Raw genomic sequence first — 17,494 nt, 5'->3', positions numbered from 1 at the left:
ACGAGCTTTCTGAGCTAGCCTCAAGCAGGATGCCTTGAGCTCTGCTGGCCTGGGAACCGTACGGCTACCGCTGGAGAATTTCTGAGCTGGCACAGGGCCTGGTCTATATCTCTGGAGTTCTGGGGGTACAACGTGGCCTTCTGAGTTCTTATCCCTCCCTGAAGAGCTGAGAGCTGGCTCAGATCTCCACATTGTGTGCAGTGGCCGAGCCCTCCACTGTTCTTACCAGATGATCTCGTAGACATTTGGTCCGGACTTAACATTTCCAGAAGGTTATCAGGCATAGAGCACCATGCCAGGGCCAGGCCTGTGCCCTGTGAATGGGTAGCTTTGCCTTTGATGGCAGAGGGAAAGTGGTGTGGGAAATGAGCTTGTAAAGCACGGAAGTGCAGGGTGGCAGTTTTGAGAGCCCAGGCCCTCCTCACCTGAGCCTGCAGAGGCTGCAGGGAAGCTATGGGTGCATTTGTACAAGCAGTGAGATGATTCATTCTGAAAACCTCTGCTTGGTCCACAGTCTTGTGCTTTAATGTTCTGTCTGCTGCTGTGTGGATCCCCCCCCCACCACGCCCACTTCCTCCTTTTTTTTTTTTTTTTTAAGAGAAAAAGACTGCAGACTGTGTTTTGACTTGAGGCCCCTTATTTTATGGAACCACGTATAATGTGTGCTTGGTTGATGTTTCTGTGCGATTAGAGACTCTCCTCAGGACCACTTCCTACAGGGGCAGTGTGGGCCAGGTGCAGCCACACTAGGCTGATTTGACTCAGTTTGACTCATTGTCGGTGACGTGAGCAGTAGCGTGCCGTCAGCTGGTTTCTCTGCAGCTAAGTTACTAGGCTGCCCTGGGTAATTAGTCAGTCCCTTGTGGGGAGGAGCGTAAGACCTACATTTGAAAATGTAGGAATCTTGACAGATCGGGTTACTGGGTGGTGATAATCTAATCTCATAATTTCCTGTAAGGATCTCTTTTTCCTCTCTTGTTTATTTGCTTTCTTTGTTGTTTCTTTTTGGAGAAATCTGCCTTTCCAGATTTATCCTAGGCCTTGATGGAGGAGCCTTCTAGAAACATCCTCTGGACTAACCGCATGTTGTGCTTGGGTTCAGCTTTACCAGGTTCATCGTTTCCAAGGGTACCCTGTGGAGCCGGCTAACTCAGGGAAAGTAACCCACTCTGCTTGCCACCATGCTGGGTTTCTGGGTCAGAGCTTTTTTGAACAAAGGCTTCTGTAGCTTTAAAGAAATCATAAAAAGAGTAAGTCTGAAAATCCCTCAATTAGATGACCTCCATTCTAGGCCCAGTGGTGTCCCTCCCCGACCCATATCCACCCCCACTAACACCTTTCCTTGTGTCGAAGCCAGCACCACAGCAGACAAAAGCTGACTCTTTCTAAATTAGCCAGGAGTCCATTGCTGCTGACACTCAGCGCGTTTGGGGCTTCTGGGTTGTTGGTACGCAGTGTTTAATTTGGTGTGCTTAGTGTTTTAACAGGAAGTCAGGCGCAGAATACTAGGCTCCTTAGAAATCCTGGTGGAATCCAGGGCTAACTGGGTAGCTTCTCTTGAGGCTATCGTGGTTGAGGGCGTGACAGACTCGGGTCTCTCATCTGCTCTTCCTGCTGCAACTGTACTTTAGGGTAATACTTAAAATAATAATAAAGGAAGACATCGCCACTGAAGCCTTACAGTGTCTTCCTGGGACAGGGCCCCACTTTTTGATCCTAGTGAGTGGCTGGTATGCTTTCGGTATGGGTGTTGAGTAGGGGACTGGGTCAGCAGAGGACATAGACACTTTTGACTCTGAGGGGAACCAGAAAGAGCCAAGCCCCGTCTTTTTCTTGAAGAGTAGCAGTGCTTTGGGCTGAAGCATAAACCAGTTGTTTTGTGAGGTTCCTGTGGGTCGTGAGACAGCTCTCTTGGCATGTCGTAGCATGCTTGTCTTTTACTGGAGCCCTGGCCCCTTCGTATCCACTTGCATTTACCTTTTCCTAGGCTGCTTTCCTGGCCTACCTGTTCCTCAGCTTGTAAATGAGTGTTCACTTCTATTACCCTGTAAGCTCTAAAGCCTTTTCACCGAAAACATCCAGGGCCAAGACTCAGAAAGGCCCTATCACTACAAAATCAGGCTACCCTTCTTTGGGAAGGGCCTGGTTTAACTTGGTGTCAGTGCTAGGAGCGATGGTGATCTTGTGAAACCGTAGAATCTTGGTTAATGGCCTGCTCTGGAGAACCAGAGGGAGGGGAAGTCACATGGATCCTTAAGTCTGTGAAGCCGGGTAGGTAGTCATAGCTTGGGAGTGGGAGTAAGTCACCGAGGTCAGTCAGGTGTTGAGAAAACAAAGGGGAACATGGGAGAGGGAAGGTAGATGGGTATAGCTTTAGAGACCTCCATGACTTACGTGTGAGAGATGAAGATCTGAGCTGTAGTCCCCTGCAGGAAGCGGGAGGCGTGAAGAACAGCTCATGCAGATGTCTCAGCCTGGGTGGATGCTGACTAAGATACCTGAGGGACCATGGGAGGTTGACCATGGCTGTGCTTTGCCTGGGGCTTGGAGATCAGGGTTGAATGGCAGGGCATGGTGGCACCAGACCAAGAGTAGGAGTGGAGAAGTTCTGAGATATGAAGTACCTTACGGAAGACGGTAAACACGGAGAGCGCTGCCTCCCCAAGCTGACAGGTAATGAATGGTTAGTCAGGTTCTGCAAGGTAGGGCCAGAACACTTACAGCCACGCTTTCCCAGCGCTGGTTCCCTTCGTTCACTGTCCTCTGGGTTTCCTTTCCTCCTGGCCAGTCTTCCTGCCCCTCTGCCTTTCTTGCTGCCTCCTGTGATTTGTAGTCTGCACCAGAAACGAGCTGTTGCTGTCAGAGCCTCTCAGCATTGATCTTACTAAAGTACGGATTGAGATGGAGAGGACCGAGGTCTGCATTTCTGCCAAGCTCACGTTCCTGGTGGTGTTATCTGAGCCAAGGTGGCAGGGCTTGCTTTACAGCACGCATTGTCCTAAGAGTAAGAAAGAGGAGATAGCTGACAGCCACTGGGAGCGAGGCCCTAGAATTTGTGAAGGAGGCTGACTTCTTTGCCGGGTAAGCTAGGACTTGACTCCTTTGGGTGTGGCACAGCCAAACGCCTATACAGCTAGCTCCAACCACCAGAGGTTGAGGACAGATAGCAGATCTGGAAAGGAGTGGAGCAGATAGTGAACTTTTCTCTACCCCAAGGGTTTTTTTGTTATTTTTTAAAAATTCTATATACTACATCCCAACTGTAGTTTCCCCTCCTTCCTCTCTCAAAGCTACTTCCTACCTACCACCACCCCTCAACCCCACCACACACAACTCCAATCTTGCCCAGATTGACTCCTCTGTTTTCCTTTAGCAAAGAGCAGACTTCCCAGGGACATCAACTAAACATGGCAGAAACAAGTTGCAGTAAGACTAGGGACATACCCTCATAATCAAGTCTAGACAAGGCCACCCAGTAAGAGGAAAAGGGTCCCAAAAGTAGGCAAAAGAGAGATTGCCTCAACTCCCACGGTTAGGAGTCCCACAAAAACACCCAGCTACACAACTGTACCATATAGTTATATAGCATATGGCAGAGGACTAGATCAGATGAATACAGGCTGCCTGATTGTCGGTTCTGTCTCTGTGAGCGAGCGCCTATGAGCCCTGGTTAGTTGATTCTGTGGGCCGTGTTCTTGTGGTGTCCTTGACCCCGTTGGCTCCTTCAATCCTCCTTCCCCTTCCTCTGAAGGATTCCTCAGCTGAGCCTAAGGCTTGGCTGTGGTCTCTGCGTTGCTCCTATCAGTTGCTGGGTGAAGCCTCTAATGATGGACTGTGCTAGGCTCCTGTCTGTAAGTATAGCATAATATCATCATTTTTTTTAAATATATATTTTTCAGTCATGTTTGGTTCCATCGTAGGTCTCTGGGCTGTCCAGCCTCTGGTTCCTAACCATCCAGGCAGTGTCAGGCGTGGATTACATGGGTCTCAACTTGGACCCAATTGTTGGCCACTCCTACAAGTTCCGTGCCACTTTTACCACAGCACATTTTGTAGGCAGGACAAATTGTAGGTCAAAGGTTTTGTGGCTGGGTTTGTGTCCCAATCCCTCCAGTGGGAGTCTTGCCTGGTCACAGAAAATGGCCAGTTCAGACTCCATGTCCACATCACCAGGAGTCGTCCTCACTAAGGTCACTCTTGTAGATCCCAGAGAGTTTCCATTGCACTAGGTTCCTACTTCTCCCCTAAAGTGCCCCCGATTCCAGTGGTCTCTCCCAGTATTCCCCACTGCCTAAACCCTCCTATTCCTGTCTCCATCTGTCCCCATCCACCCATGAAGTCTATTTCCCCTTCCCAGGAGGTCCATGCACCCATCTCTCCCCCTGACCCACTTGGGCCCTTCTTGTTGCTTAGTCTCTGGGTCTGTGGGTTGTAGCGTGGTTGTGGGTTGTAGCGTGGTTGTCCTTTATAGCTACCACCCACACATAAGTGAGTGCACACACGCTTGTCTTTCTGGGTCTGGGTCACCTCACTCAGGATGATTTCCTTTTCTAGTTCCATCCATTTGCTAGCAAATTTTGTGATGAGACTTTTCTTCAACAGCTGAGTACTCCGTTATGTAAATGTACCACATTTTCTTTATCCATTCTTTGGTTGAGGGGCATCTTCCGTTCTTTCCAGGTTCTGGCTGGTGTGAACAAAGCTGCAGTGAACATGGCTGAACAAGGGTCCTTTGGTGTGTGCCCAGGAGTAATATAGCTGGGTCTTCAGATCCATTCCCAGTTTTCTGAGAAACTGCCAATTTGATTTCCAAAGTGGTTGTAAAAGTTTGCACCTCCAACAGCAGTGGCGGAGTGTTCTTGCTCCACATCCTCACCAGGTTAGCTGTCAGTTGTTTCTATCTTAGCCATGCGGTCAGGTGTGAGGTGGAATCTCAGGGTTGTTTTGATCTGCATTTCCCTGACTGACAAGGATGTTGAACCTTTTTTTAGTTGTCTCACGGCCATTTGGATTCCTCTGTTGAGAATTCTCTGTTTGGAGCTGTACCCCATTTTTTAATTAGATTATTTGGTTCGTTGATGTCTGGTTTGTTGAGTTCTTTATATATTTTGGATATTAGCCCTCTGTCGAATGTAGGGTTAGTGAAGGGCTTTTCTCATGACGTAGGCTGCAGTTTGTCCTATCGATGGTGTCCTTTGCTTTACAGAAGCTTTGTTTCATGAGGTCCCATTTATTAATTGTTGTTGTCTTATGGTTTTTTTTAAAGATTTATTTATTTATTATGATTAAGAATACAAGAAGAGGGCACCAGATCTCATTACAGATGGTTGTGATCCACCATGTGGTTGCTGGGAATTGAACTCAGGACCTTTGGAAGAGCAGTCAGTGCTCTTAATCTCTGAGCCATCTCTCCAGCCCTGTCTTAGGGTTTTATTGTGTTTACAGACACCATGACCATAGCAAGTCATAAAAAGGACAACATTTAAATGGAACTGGCTTACAGGTTCAGAGGTTCAGTCCAGTATCATCAAGGCGGGAGCATGGCAGCATCCAGGCAGGCATGGTGCAGGAGGAGCTGAGAGTTCAACATCTTTCTTCATCTGAAGGCTGCTGGTGGAAGACTGACTTTCAGGCAGCTAGGGTGAGGTCTTAAAGCCCATGTCCACAGTCACATACCCACTCCAACAAAGCCACACCTCCTAATAGTGCACTCCCTGGGCCGAGCCATCACACTTGTCCTAGTGCCTGAGCTGTTGGTGCTGGGTTCAGGAAGACGATGTCTCCTGTGCCAGTCCGTTCAAGACTCTTCTCCACTTTCCCTTCTGTCAGGTTCAGTGCATCTGGTTCTCTGCTTAGGTCTTTGATCCACTGGATTTTTTTGGCAGGGTGATAAATATGGATGTTTGCATCCTTGTACATGCACACTTCTAGTTAGACCAGCACCATGTCTTGAGCAGGTTTTCTTTTTCCCATTATATCAAGTCGGCTTCTTTGTCAAAAATCAGGTGTTCATAGGAGTGTAGATTTACGTCTGGGTGTTTGATTTGATTTCATTGATCAACCTGTCTGTGTTTATGCCAATACCATGCAGTTTTTATTACTATTGCTCTGCAGTATAGCTTGAAATCCAGAATGGTGATACCTCCAGAAGTTCTTTTTATTGTTTAGAACTGTTTTAGCTATCCTGGGAATGTATTTTATTTTATTTTTTTCTTTTAAGGTCTGTAAAGAACTGTAGGTTTTGTTCTTGTTTTGTTTTGTTTGTTCTTTGAGACAGGGTTCTCTGTGTAGTCCTGTCTGTCCTGGAACTCTCTCTGTAGGCCAGGCTGGCTTCAAACTCAGGGATCTGGCTGCCTCTGCCTCCCAAATGCTCTGCTGGGTTTAAGGTGAGTGCCACTGGCACCTGGCTCTGTGTTGGCTCTGATGGGATCGCGTTGAATCTGTAGATTGTGATTGTTTTGGGTAAGATGGCCGTTTTACTATGTTCATCCTACTGATCCATGACCATGGGAGGTCTTTCCATCCTCTGATTATCTTCTTCACTTATTTTCTTCAAAGAAAAAGTTATTGAAGTTATTGTCATACGGGCTTTTCAGTTGCTTGGTTAGAGTTACACCAGGATTTTTGATATTATTTGTGGCTTTTATGAAGGAGGTTGTTTATCTGACTTCTTTCTTGGCCCTTATCATTTGTATGTAGGAAGGCTACTGATTTTTTTCTTTTTTCTTTCTTTTTTTTTTTGGTTAACCTTTTATCTAGACACTTCAATGAAGTGCTTATCAATTTCTACCACAAGTTTTGCTTTAAAAAGCTAATCTCTAGGCTAGGTGTGGTTTCCACCTTTAATCCCAGCACTGGGGAAGCAGAGGCAGGTGGATCTTTGAGATCAAGGCAGCCATCATGACATGGTAAATTCCTGTCAACTACAGCAGCAGCAGCAGCCAGAGTAATAATGATGGTAGTGATAGCACTGATAAATCATCCAGGCTTTATTCTGAGCGGAGAGCTTTTGTCTCTAGCCTTTCAGTGGCCACATTGATGCTTTAAACCCACATACATTTGATTTGAAGTTGGTTTTTCCAACTTCGGTAGGGTCTCCGAAGGCTGTTCCAGTGTTGGCCCTGTGCTCTGCTTCCAAGGCTTTGGTGGGGATTCACCTCCAGGCTCACTCAAGTTCTTATAGAGTCTTCTCTTCGCTGCTTTGGGACAGAGCCCCATGTTTTGCTGTTGACTGCCAGCTAGGGTTGTGCACATGCCTAACTCCTACACTCTCTGGTCACAGGTGTCTCCGCCATCTCAGGCCAGCAACAGTGCCACAGAGCTGGTTATGTTTGGAGTCTCTGAATTCTCTTTCTGCCTTCATCTGGGAGAGAGCTTTGTCTTTAAGGGCTTCTGTAATTGCAGTCAGCCCTACATACCCACAGGTTCTGAACCATGGATTCAACCAACCACAAATTGAAAATACCCAGAAAGCAAGTTGTGTCTGTCTGTACACATATTTTTCCTTGCCATAATTTCTTAAACAATATAATAAGGGACAATTTACAGAATATTTATAGTATATAAGGCATTGTAAGTGGTCTAGAGATCATTTACATTTCCAGAAGATGGGCATCGGCGACCTACCTTTTTAAAACCACATTTTTTTTATTTGTGCATTTTTGCGCATGAATATATATGTATATTTATTTATAGTTGTCTTGTCTGTGTGGGTGTTGTCAAAGGACAACTTGCAAGAGTCAGTTCTCTCCTTCTACTGTGGGAATTCCAGACCTAGAATTCTGTCATTAGGCTTGGTGGCAGGTGCCTTTGCCCGCTGAGCCATCTGGCTGGCTGGCTCTACACAGTTTCGAAAGGACCTGACCAGAGCTTTCTTGCCATCCCTACAGATGTTCAGAGACAGCTCTGCATCTCTGTTGAGGAGTAGCCTTAAGTACAGAGTTTTTTTAGATCTTCATGTGGTAATAGATTGTGATTCTTGATGTCTTTACCTCACTAAATAAAAGGCAGCAACGAAAACTACTTCCCAGGAGTGTAATGGGTGAGCATGTGAATTGAGCAAACATATATAACACTACTTTCTCTTAAAACACAGCATGAGGTAAGCGGAATTTAGAAAAGGAATCAGTGTGCCTGCTTGGCATTAATGGAGGGGTGGGTAATAGGAACAAAAAAATGTAAACTATAGTAAGTGGGCAAGTGGTCCAGTTTAAAGTATAAGAATTGATGATAGGGGTTGGGGATTTAGCTCAGTGGTAGAGCGCTTGCCTAGCAAGCGCAAGGCCCTGGGTTAGGTCCTCAGCTCCGGGGGGGGGGGTGATTGATGGCAGATGGTTCTGGGGAGAGGAGGAGAAGGTCACCTTTATGAAATCCTCAGACCAGAAAAGGAGAGTGTGTTAGGGAGGAGAATGGGATGAGGTTGGTAAACAGCAGCACAAGAAGAAGTAGGTGATGTGCTTCTATCCTAGACTTCTTCCTTCCTCCCTTGGAGTTTGGCAGGGACACAAACAAAGACTAAACAGATAACAATTAGAAATCCAGTAATGTTGGGAATATGGCTTTAGCAAATGGCTCAGCCAGATCATCGTGGACCGAAATCTACCTGTTTAAAGACACAGTCTCCAAACATTTTATCTGTTCTTAATTAAGGATTACTGAGCATTTGGGAAGTCCCTACCATGAATGACAGCAAACAAAACAAAGGAAAAAATCTTGAAAGAGTCAGCCTATTTAGATAAGAGTATTTTTGAGAAAAACTGTTCAGACATTTTGTTTAGATTAAGAGAATTGCAGTAGTGTGAAATAAGAACAAGCTAGTATTTTTAAAAGGCACATTTAGAATACAAAAGTTATTTAAAAATCAAGAGCTGAGCAAAAATATATAATTATTAAGAATCAGTAGGAGGCAAAGTTAAAGTGGATTTTTTTTTTCCTTCAGAAAACAGAGCTTAGAGATAAGGGAGGGTGGTTAGAGGATTAGTACAGGTTCCCCAAATCCATCAAGAAGCAGCAGAGCTTGGCAACATCATGGAGGGAAACATTTGGCAGAAAAGAAAGTACTCGTCTTCAGGTTGGGAGCTCCTTTGTCGCTGGAACCACTTGTATGACATAGGTAGACCAGTTGACCCAAAACTTATAAAGAGAAACAGTTGCAGTACAAGATCGGGGACAAAGAGATTCAGCTTTCTCTAGAGTTATAGAAGGACAAGGGATGATGTCACTTTCTCCATGGAATTGATCCCCAACCTAGAATTCTACTCACAGGTAATCCATCCTGTACCCCATTTAAAATACCTCAGGATTTCTTAGAACACTAAGCGTCTCCTGTGGGTAGTTCCCAAAAGAGAACTATGCATCTGTCTGTCTATGTCTACTACCTTGGAAATGCTGCTCTGAGGATAGGAGTGGAGCATCCATGCAGAACTTACTAAGAGCGGATTTCGACAGCTGAAAAGAAAAACAATCATCCCTCAGGCTCACGTGGTCATCGTAATATCCACTCTGAGGACGACCACAGCCAGCTCTACAGCCTCACTATAAATAGAATGGAGAAATGAGCTAGGACAAGCATGAGGGAGTGACTTAGGGAAAAATGGGCTTGGTGAGGAATAGAGTTCAGTTGCCGTCTTCCTGGGTGGCGTTGAGTAGATGATGCTGAGAAGTGGCAACTAGGGAATAGTAGTAAGCATAGACATGGAGTCATTACAAGAGACACAGATGTAAGTGAGAAGGGTCAGTGTCTTAGGGTTTGTGTTGCTGAACTAAACCCCATGACCACAAAGCCAGTTAAGGAGAAAAGGGTTTATTTGGCTTCCACTGTCACTGTTCGTTATTGAAGGAAGCAGGCAGGAACCTGAGGCAGGAGCTGATGCAGAGGCCGTGGAGGGTGCTGCTTACTGGCTTGCTTCCCTTGCTCAGCCTGCTTTCTTACAGAGCCCAGGACCACCAGCCCAGGGATGGCCCCACCTACAATGGGCTGGGCCTTCCCTCATCAATAACTAATTAAGAAAATGCCTTACAGTTGGGTCTTATGGTAGCATTTTTCTCAACTAAGGGTCCTTCCTTCCATATTGACTCTAGTTTGTGTGTCAGGTTGACGTTAGACAGCCAGGACGGTTAGCTCGAAGGCACTGCTGCCTGAAGTGGAAAAGGCCCGCCATTATTCTCAACATGATTGTTGATTCTTCTGTATGCAAGAATCTGTTGTATGCAAATAAAATTAAAACAACAGGGAATAAGGAATGCAAAGCATGTGGTAAAGAACGGGGTTTCAGTAAAGTGTACATCATTGTGTGCACATGGCATTCATTCATTCATTCATCCATCCATCAATCCTTTCATCATTCATCCATTCATCCCTGCAGTTCTGGGGTTTGAGGCCAGGGATTTCTGGATGGTAGGCAAGTGCTGCCTATGCCCCAAGTATATGAACTGTTGTCTTTTCAGTGGGCCATAATCAAGACAGTTGGTGCCTGGGTTCTCATGTCTGTGACCAGAATTACGGAGAAGCAGCCTAATTCACCTCATGGGCCCAGTTCATCACATCCAGCAAGGCTTGGTGGAAATTTTGGCAGTAGGAGATATTCAGACAAGGAAGCTGAGAGGGATTGTAAACCCGATCCCTAATGACCTTCTTCTACTAGCTAGCCCACCTCCAGAGCCTTCCTAAATGATGCCATCCTCTGGGGAACAGTCACTTAAAACACAAGCTTGCGGCAAGAGATATTCCAGGTTCAAATCATGCCCGCTGGAAGCCATAGTCCTGGTCTCTCACTGTCAGCTCGAGATCATTCCTCTGAATTGGAACTAGTTTATAGTTGAGCAGGGATACACACACACACACACACACACACACACACACACACACACAAACACAAATATAAAAGTCAGGGGGAACATTTGTTGCAGCTTTAATGTGACAGTCGAATCAGGGAGCGCTGTTTATGACGACTATGGCCTCACCACGCCACTCCCCTGCAGTGGCCTCCATCAGTGTCCATAATGCCAAGATGGTAATGGCAAGTGAGTGTGGTGGAAACTCTTTTGGAAAATCACTTACAGACCCACACAGTGCAGCTTCCTTTCATGGTCTGTTTTTTCCATTTGCCTTGATCCACATGCCTACAGATTGTTCCGTAATCACAGACCGTGATGTTCACGTTTCATACTTAATGTGTATTCGCTTTCTTCTGCTGGCTTATTTTCACGAAGCAAATTCTTAGACATGAGTTAATTGGATTAAGGGTATGACCAGAATTAATGTCTGTAAATGTTGGCTTTCGGAAGGGTAACGACATATCCATCTGCTGCGAGGGATGGATATGCCTACTGCTAGCGGTGGTGGCATTCTATAAACTCGAAAGCATGAGCGCTGCGAATTTTTATTGTCAGCAATAGTGGATATTTTTCCATCTGTGAATTATGCTGCCCCTTTGTTCATACAATTGTGCCTAACTAAGCCTAGTCCTTTGTTTTATTGGGTATGAGTCACTGTTACAGTTACCTTCTATTACAATTGCACCTCAGAACACTTTCATTATTTATATTTCTTATAGTATCTTAAACTTGTAATCGGTGAGAATGGTGTAATCTTAGACTTTATTTTTTCTCCTCTTGCCTCGAAAGAGACGATGAGTAAGAAGGAGATGGGCCTGAACACACTGTTCTTCAGAGTATACGTGCACTTGCTTGTGTACTGTGCCCCTTAAGTATTTAGATTGATTTTTGCCTATTTAAGTCCCCTCAGATTGTTAGTCAGCTTTTTAAACAATACAAAATAGTTTTTAGGTTCGTCTCTGCTAGGCCTGTTGGTGTCTGAAAAGTTTATCGACTTTTAGAAGTCAAGATGGGTGTCTGACTGTCTTGGTTTCTGACTTTGCTTCTCTCTGTCTCTCTGTCTCTCTCTGTGTCTGTCTGCTGTCTGTCTGTCTCTCTCCCTCTGTGTGTATGTGCGCATGTGCGTGTGCGTCTGTCTATCTTTGTGTATAGGTAAAGTGTACTGATATCAACAGTTGGTATATGGCTAAGTTCTGCTTTCACTGATGTGTCTTAGTTTTGCCAGTGAGCTGAGAGCCAGGGACCCTGTACACTTTGAATCATTTGGGGGTTAGGTCTAGTTTCTTGTGTCCTCAGAGCTGTGATGCCCAGGCAAGTGGCTCACAAGTGCCCAGCCCTTTTTTTTCTGCCTTGAGGTTTAGAGGCACTGGGTCCTAACTTTACTTCCCCACTGTTGGAAGACTTGTGCCCTGTTGGAGAGGATGGGTTTAGGCTGGGCTGGAAAAAAAGTGCTCCCATTGGTCTACAGCGTAAGTCATAAAATGTCTTCTGGCCAGCAGGAGAGGAAAGGAGGCCCCTGAAGGACAGCCCAAGGCCACCACCATTTTTTTTCCCTCACTTCCTGAGACTTCCTGAGACTTATGGCAGAGGTCTGGGAGTTGGGGATGGGGAAGTGCCATCAGAAGGACATCCCTACCCCAGGGCCTCCGTTGTCATTTGTTCACGGGAAATGACATGCTCACGCATGCTCTTGGTTTGTGATTTGCAGGAGGAACGGGCTGTGTGAGTGATACCCTGTGCTCAGGATGATTAGGGAGTGTGTGGTCACTGCCGGCTGAACCTGCTGCCACTGTGCCAAGTGTGGAGGTTTTACACGTGAGGATTTTTAATTTAGGTCTTGGCTGTTGTAGTTCTTTGATGAGGGCTTCGGTTCCGGCATCTGGTCTGTGCAGATAGAATTGTTTCCTGTTTGGTTGTGGGGCTAGTGGGTGGAGGAGGATGAACTAGATGGGGAGGGAAGACGGCACCCTGAAAATAGAGAATGTACTACACTTCAGAGTGTTGGTTTCCCTGTGGTGGTGTGGTCTCCACATTGAGCTGTGGACTAGAGCTGAAGGAGACTGAGGATCTGTAGTGTGATGGTTCCTGTGCTCTCACAGGATGACCATGAAGGCCAGGAGCTGGGGCACAGGGTCCATCAGCATCACCATGTGAAGCGGACAATGTTTGCTGGTGAGAAGACAAAGGAGCCTTAGAGTTCTGAATCTCAGTGGGGTAGATGGTGGCCATGGAGTTCTAGAGATCTAGGTGCTTCTGTGGTCTGCTTCTCAGGCTTCCCCATGAACCCCAAGGAAGAAGGGATGTATTCGGTGCTCTAAGGACAGGCTGGTCTTGTCTGTAAGAGGAACAAGTAGTAGCACTTAGGACATTTGCTGTCTTAACAGCATATTTCGGAAGCTAAGCTGGTTGGTTGTAATTGAGTTCTAGGTTTACTTTTTCCTCCACAGGACAGTTCAGCTATCTCTAACTATTTCTCCCGCCCCACAAATGTCCTCGAATGAAATGGACAACCTTTATGCTTTGAGGAATGTTATTTCTGGTTAGGTTTCTTTCTTCAGGACCCATTTCAACCTAGCCAGGGTGCTGCACCTAGACAGCCGACCCTTTTGTCTTCTCAGGTCCCCACAGAGAGGGTAGCCCCTCAGTGTGTAGTGGCTCCTTCAGGCGTGGATCTTGCTTCATGGGCGAGCCACCCAAGGAGCTCGTTAACACAGATTCAGCACTCCACCGGTTCTATACAGAGTGTAGGGGGCTGGACTCTGAGGAATGTGCGGTAGACTGATGATCCCAGGTGAGGCCCTCGTTGTAGCACCAGGGAGCAGTCATACATTGCCTGTTTCAGATGAGGACTCCAAAGGCCTGAGTAGGGCAGGGACTTGATTGGTCCAGGCCTTGCTGAGAAGGATGGGGCCTATGCCTTTTTCTCCTGTTGTTGCTTGTGTGATTCTGTGGTGCTCAGTGGTGCTCATGCCAATGGCCGTGAGTCTGGTGTTCAGAGCCTTGAGCACCTGGGATGGTGTGTTCCCACTCATTCTTGGGGGGTACTTTCGTGGAAGTGTTCTGGTAGTGGGGTGATGCTGGGTTAGATGTGGGGCTGCTGGGTGACTGAGGCGCCACTCCTGCTGGCTCACCCGTGCCTCCTGGCAGCTGCTCCAGATAGGGTCTGGGAGTGAGAGGTGGGGTCTAGATGCTTACGTGGATGGAGTCCTCTGGGGCGTGGCTGAGTGCGTGCAGGCTCTCACTGAGGAGCCTAAGTTGGCCTGGAGTTCACAGCAGTCTCCTACCTCAGTCTCCCAAAGACTGGGATTACAAGTATGAGCTCCTGTGTCCAGCCATTGTCACACCCCCTTGCCCATGAGGTAGTCACATGACCGTCTGAACTCCAGTGTTCTGGGCATGGGGTGGAACATCAGTGTACAGCTAAGAGGATGAGATAAATGGTTGAGGAAGTTCCAAGCTGTTTCGGGGACTTTGAAGACACTTAAAAATTGTTATTCTACCCTCTCTTTTTGGAAGCTGACTTAACCTGGTTGATGTTTACTTTCTGGTTAGCACTAGTAGTAGACCTGTGTCTGGACGTAAGGGCGCAGTGGCGATTTCAGGACGTTGAGTGGGAGCCTCCGTCTTTCTGTGACGGGGAGCAGGCTTGAAGCCGACCTTGCCTCATCGGTCGCTGTCCCTGCAGGTCCTGCTTCTCGGAAGATGCACTATTACAGATACTCGAACGCCGAGGTCAGCTGCTGGTACAAGTACCTGCTCTTCAGCTACAATATCGTCTTTTGGGTAAGTCCAGCGATGTGGCCACCGTCCCCTGTGTGATTGGAACCTCCATCACCAAGTCCTGATTCTCTACGTACTCCTGATGTCCTGACTCCAGAGAGGTCCCGGAAAGAGGTGGTGGGCAGGTTCCCTGGTCCTTGTCCTCATGGAACCAGCCCAGCAGTATTGTCACGGGTGGGCTCAGGTGATTGAAAGCCAGGCTGGGTGGTTCAGGAAGCCTGTGGTCACTACCTCGGTGTAATGGTGCTGTCTTCTCCATTGCAGCAATGCATTGGTAAGACGTGGACAGCCAGGCACCTTGTAGGCTGGGCTCTCTTCTGTGTCCTGGGAGGGGATAGTGCACAGCTGTAATGAGAGGCTGTAATGAGGCCATAAAGCCCTGCACTTCCGGAAACTGTGGTTTACTAAGAGCAGCATTAGTTCACTGAGCATCAGAGGGCAGGCCAGCTCCTTGCTGCTGTAATGCTGTTAACAGAGTGTGCTGAGCCTAGGGTCAGAAAGTGAGCTGGGGGCTGAGCGTCAGTGAGCAGGCTGCCCTGTGCGGTTTGAGAGGGGAAGATCCAGTCAGAATGGTAGTCACAAAGGCTGTCTGGCCGGCTCCCCTGAGGCAGAAGCAAGGTCACATGTACAGAGGACGACAGGCAGTCAAGAAACGAGCTGAGTGAGGAGGGCAGCACAGACAGGGACATGGGTACCGAGCAGTGCGGTCGGTCACACAGGTCACAGTGGGCATTAAGGTCACTTCTCACCTCTCCTCCGCGCAGTAGGGCCTTTGCATTGTAGGCATGAGCTCTGCCACGAAAGCTAGCTGCAGTTTTTATTGTGATAAATGTTTTATTTTCAGGTAGCCTCCTGGAATTTTTATTTTCAGATAGTTTTAGGTGCTGTCCTGGCTAGTTTAAGGTTTGACACAAGCAAGAGTCATTTGGGAAGAGGAACTCTCAATTGAGAAATGCCTCCATGATGTTTGCCTACAGGCAAATCTATAGCGGTTGGTGTAGAAGGCCCAGCCCACTATTGGGGGGGGGGCACCCCTGGCTGGTGGACCTGGGTGCTGAAAGAAAGCAGATGATGTAAGCCATGGGGAGCAAGTCAGTAAGCAACATCCCTCTATGGCCTCTGCATCAGCTCCTGCCCCCAGGGTCCTACCCCACTTGAATTGCTGCTCTGACTTCCCACGGTGATAAACTGTAATCTGTGAGGTAAAAACATTTTTTTCCTTCCCATGTTACTTTTGGTGTTTGTAACAGCAATAGAAACTCTCATTAAGTCAGTTGCCCAGGATGACTTTGATCTTAGGACCTCCGTCTCAGTCTTCAGAGCAGCCAGCATTGAGTATGTGTTACCACACTGCCTTTCTGTTTCTTTAACTCTCAGGAGCTTTTATGTGGTGCTGTGTGGTGTGATCTAGCTTCAGAGTGGCGGCAGAATGAGGGGAAGGCCAGTTGAGCCATATTCTGAGATGGAACATCATTGGGATGTATGGATAGCGAGTTTTTCCCCAGCTGGCCTTATGAGGGTGTACCCTGGAGATGCATTTTAGGAAAGTGTGGGCAGAGAGAGAGAGAGAGAGAGAGAGAGAGAGAGAGAGAGAGAGAGAGAGAGAGAATATGAATATGAATCAAAATGGGTGCATACCTGCTGAGGCGAGGCCTCACTATTGCCTGAGGTGCTGAGGTGAGGTGGAGGAGGAGGAGGAAAGCCCTCTTGGACCTGGCCAACACACAGAAGAGTGACCTTGGTTGTTGTTGGAGATGGGAAGGGATGGGCTACACTGAGGAGGTTGGACAAGGAACCAACAGAAAGGGAAAAAGTAAAATTCTGACTAACAATAGGTCTTACAAGTACTCTGGCCTCAAAAGCAGAAAAACTGGGCAGGTGCTGGTGCTGGCGCTGGCCAGGGGTTGGGGAGCTGCACTGCCTGTGTTTGCCATCAGGGCTGGGCAGGGCAAGGCAGACCCTGGCACTGTGGGAAGGTGAGGGGAAGTGATGATATATAGAAGCTTTTGTGTCAGCAAGCACAGTGGTCCCTGGGGCCATGGAGAACGGAGGGCAGAGCAGGTGGTACATCTCTTGTTCCTATTGTGGCGTTTATTGTCTCAGAGCTGGAGAACTGAGCAGTTTACTAAGACCCAGCTGCATCCCTCTCCTGCTCCTCTCTCCTCTGCCCCATCTTCCCCTTTCTCTGCTTCTGTACTGAAGATAGAAACTGAAGATAGAAACCCAGGGCTCAGGCGTGCTCTGCTACTAAACCATCCACCCACCCCCCACTTCCGACATTTTCTCTGTCCCGCCTGCCCGCCCTCTCTCCCTCCCTCCCTCCCCCTCTCCCTCCCTCCCTCTCCCCCTTTCTCTTTTTAGTCAGAATTTCCCGTGTATTATTGGCTGTTTTGGAACTCACTCTGTAGACCAGGCTGTCCTTGAACTCACAGAGATCCACCTGCTTCTGACTTCTGAGTGCTGGGATTAAAGGTGCATGCACAGCACCAGGCCAACTCAATCTCAACTTTGTGGTGTCACATCTCTGTGTGATTCTCTGTCCTAGAGAAAGAGGGTGGAATGCAGTGATGTCACCCCAGACTTTCCTGTGCTCAGCCTTCAGCCTCGTCTTAATCCCTGACGTGGGCATCGCTGGCATCAGTGTTCATGTTCACTTTCCAGCCCTGTGACAAATGCCAGAGATAGTTAACTTATAAGAGAGGGGCTAAGAGGTTCCGTGATCACCTGGACTGTTGGCTTTAGGGGCTGGTGGTAGTGTCAGCTGTGACGTGTGTGACTTCAAAGTGTTGTCCTCATGGCCAGGAAGCAGAGGAGGTGAGGAGTGGGCTAGGATGTCGTCACAGTCCCCTCCTTGGGCATGCAGCCAGATATCTGCAAA

The 17,494-nt window shown here is 47.5% G+C and overlaps 1 protein-coding gene across 1 annotated transcript in view; it reads left to right on the top strand.

Moving 5' to 3' along the window:
• The window catches only part of Tspan14 (tetraspanin 14), a 58,169-nt gene that overhangs the window by 15,170 nt on the left and 25,505 nt on the right, over positions 1–17,494 (top strand). The window contains exon 2 of the mRNA XM_032918774.1: positions 14,522–14,619. Within this exon, the coding sequence (XP_032774665.1) occupies positions 14,539–14,619 (81 nt within the window). The 5' untranslated portion in view covers positions 14,522–14,538. The remainder of the gene's footprint in view (positions 1–14,521; positions 14,620–17,494) is intronic.

This window comes from Rattus rattus, chromosome 13 (assembly GCF_011064425.1).
Source record: "Rattus rattus isolate New Zealand chromosome 13, Rrattus_CSIRO_v1, whole genome shotgun sequence".
Lineage (NCBI taxonomy): Eukaryota > Metazoa > Chordata > Mammalia > Rodentia > Muridae > Rattus > Rattus rattus.
Note: the sequence above shows the minus strand (reverse complement) of the source record. Positions and strands in the feature narration are given on the sequence as shown.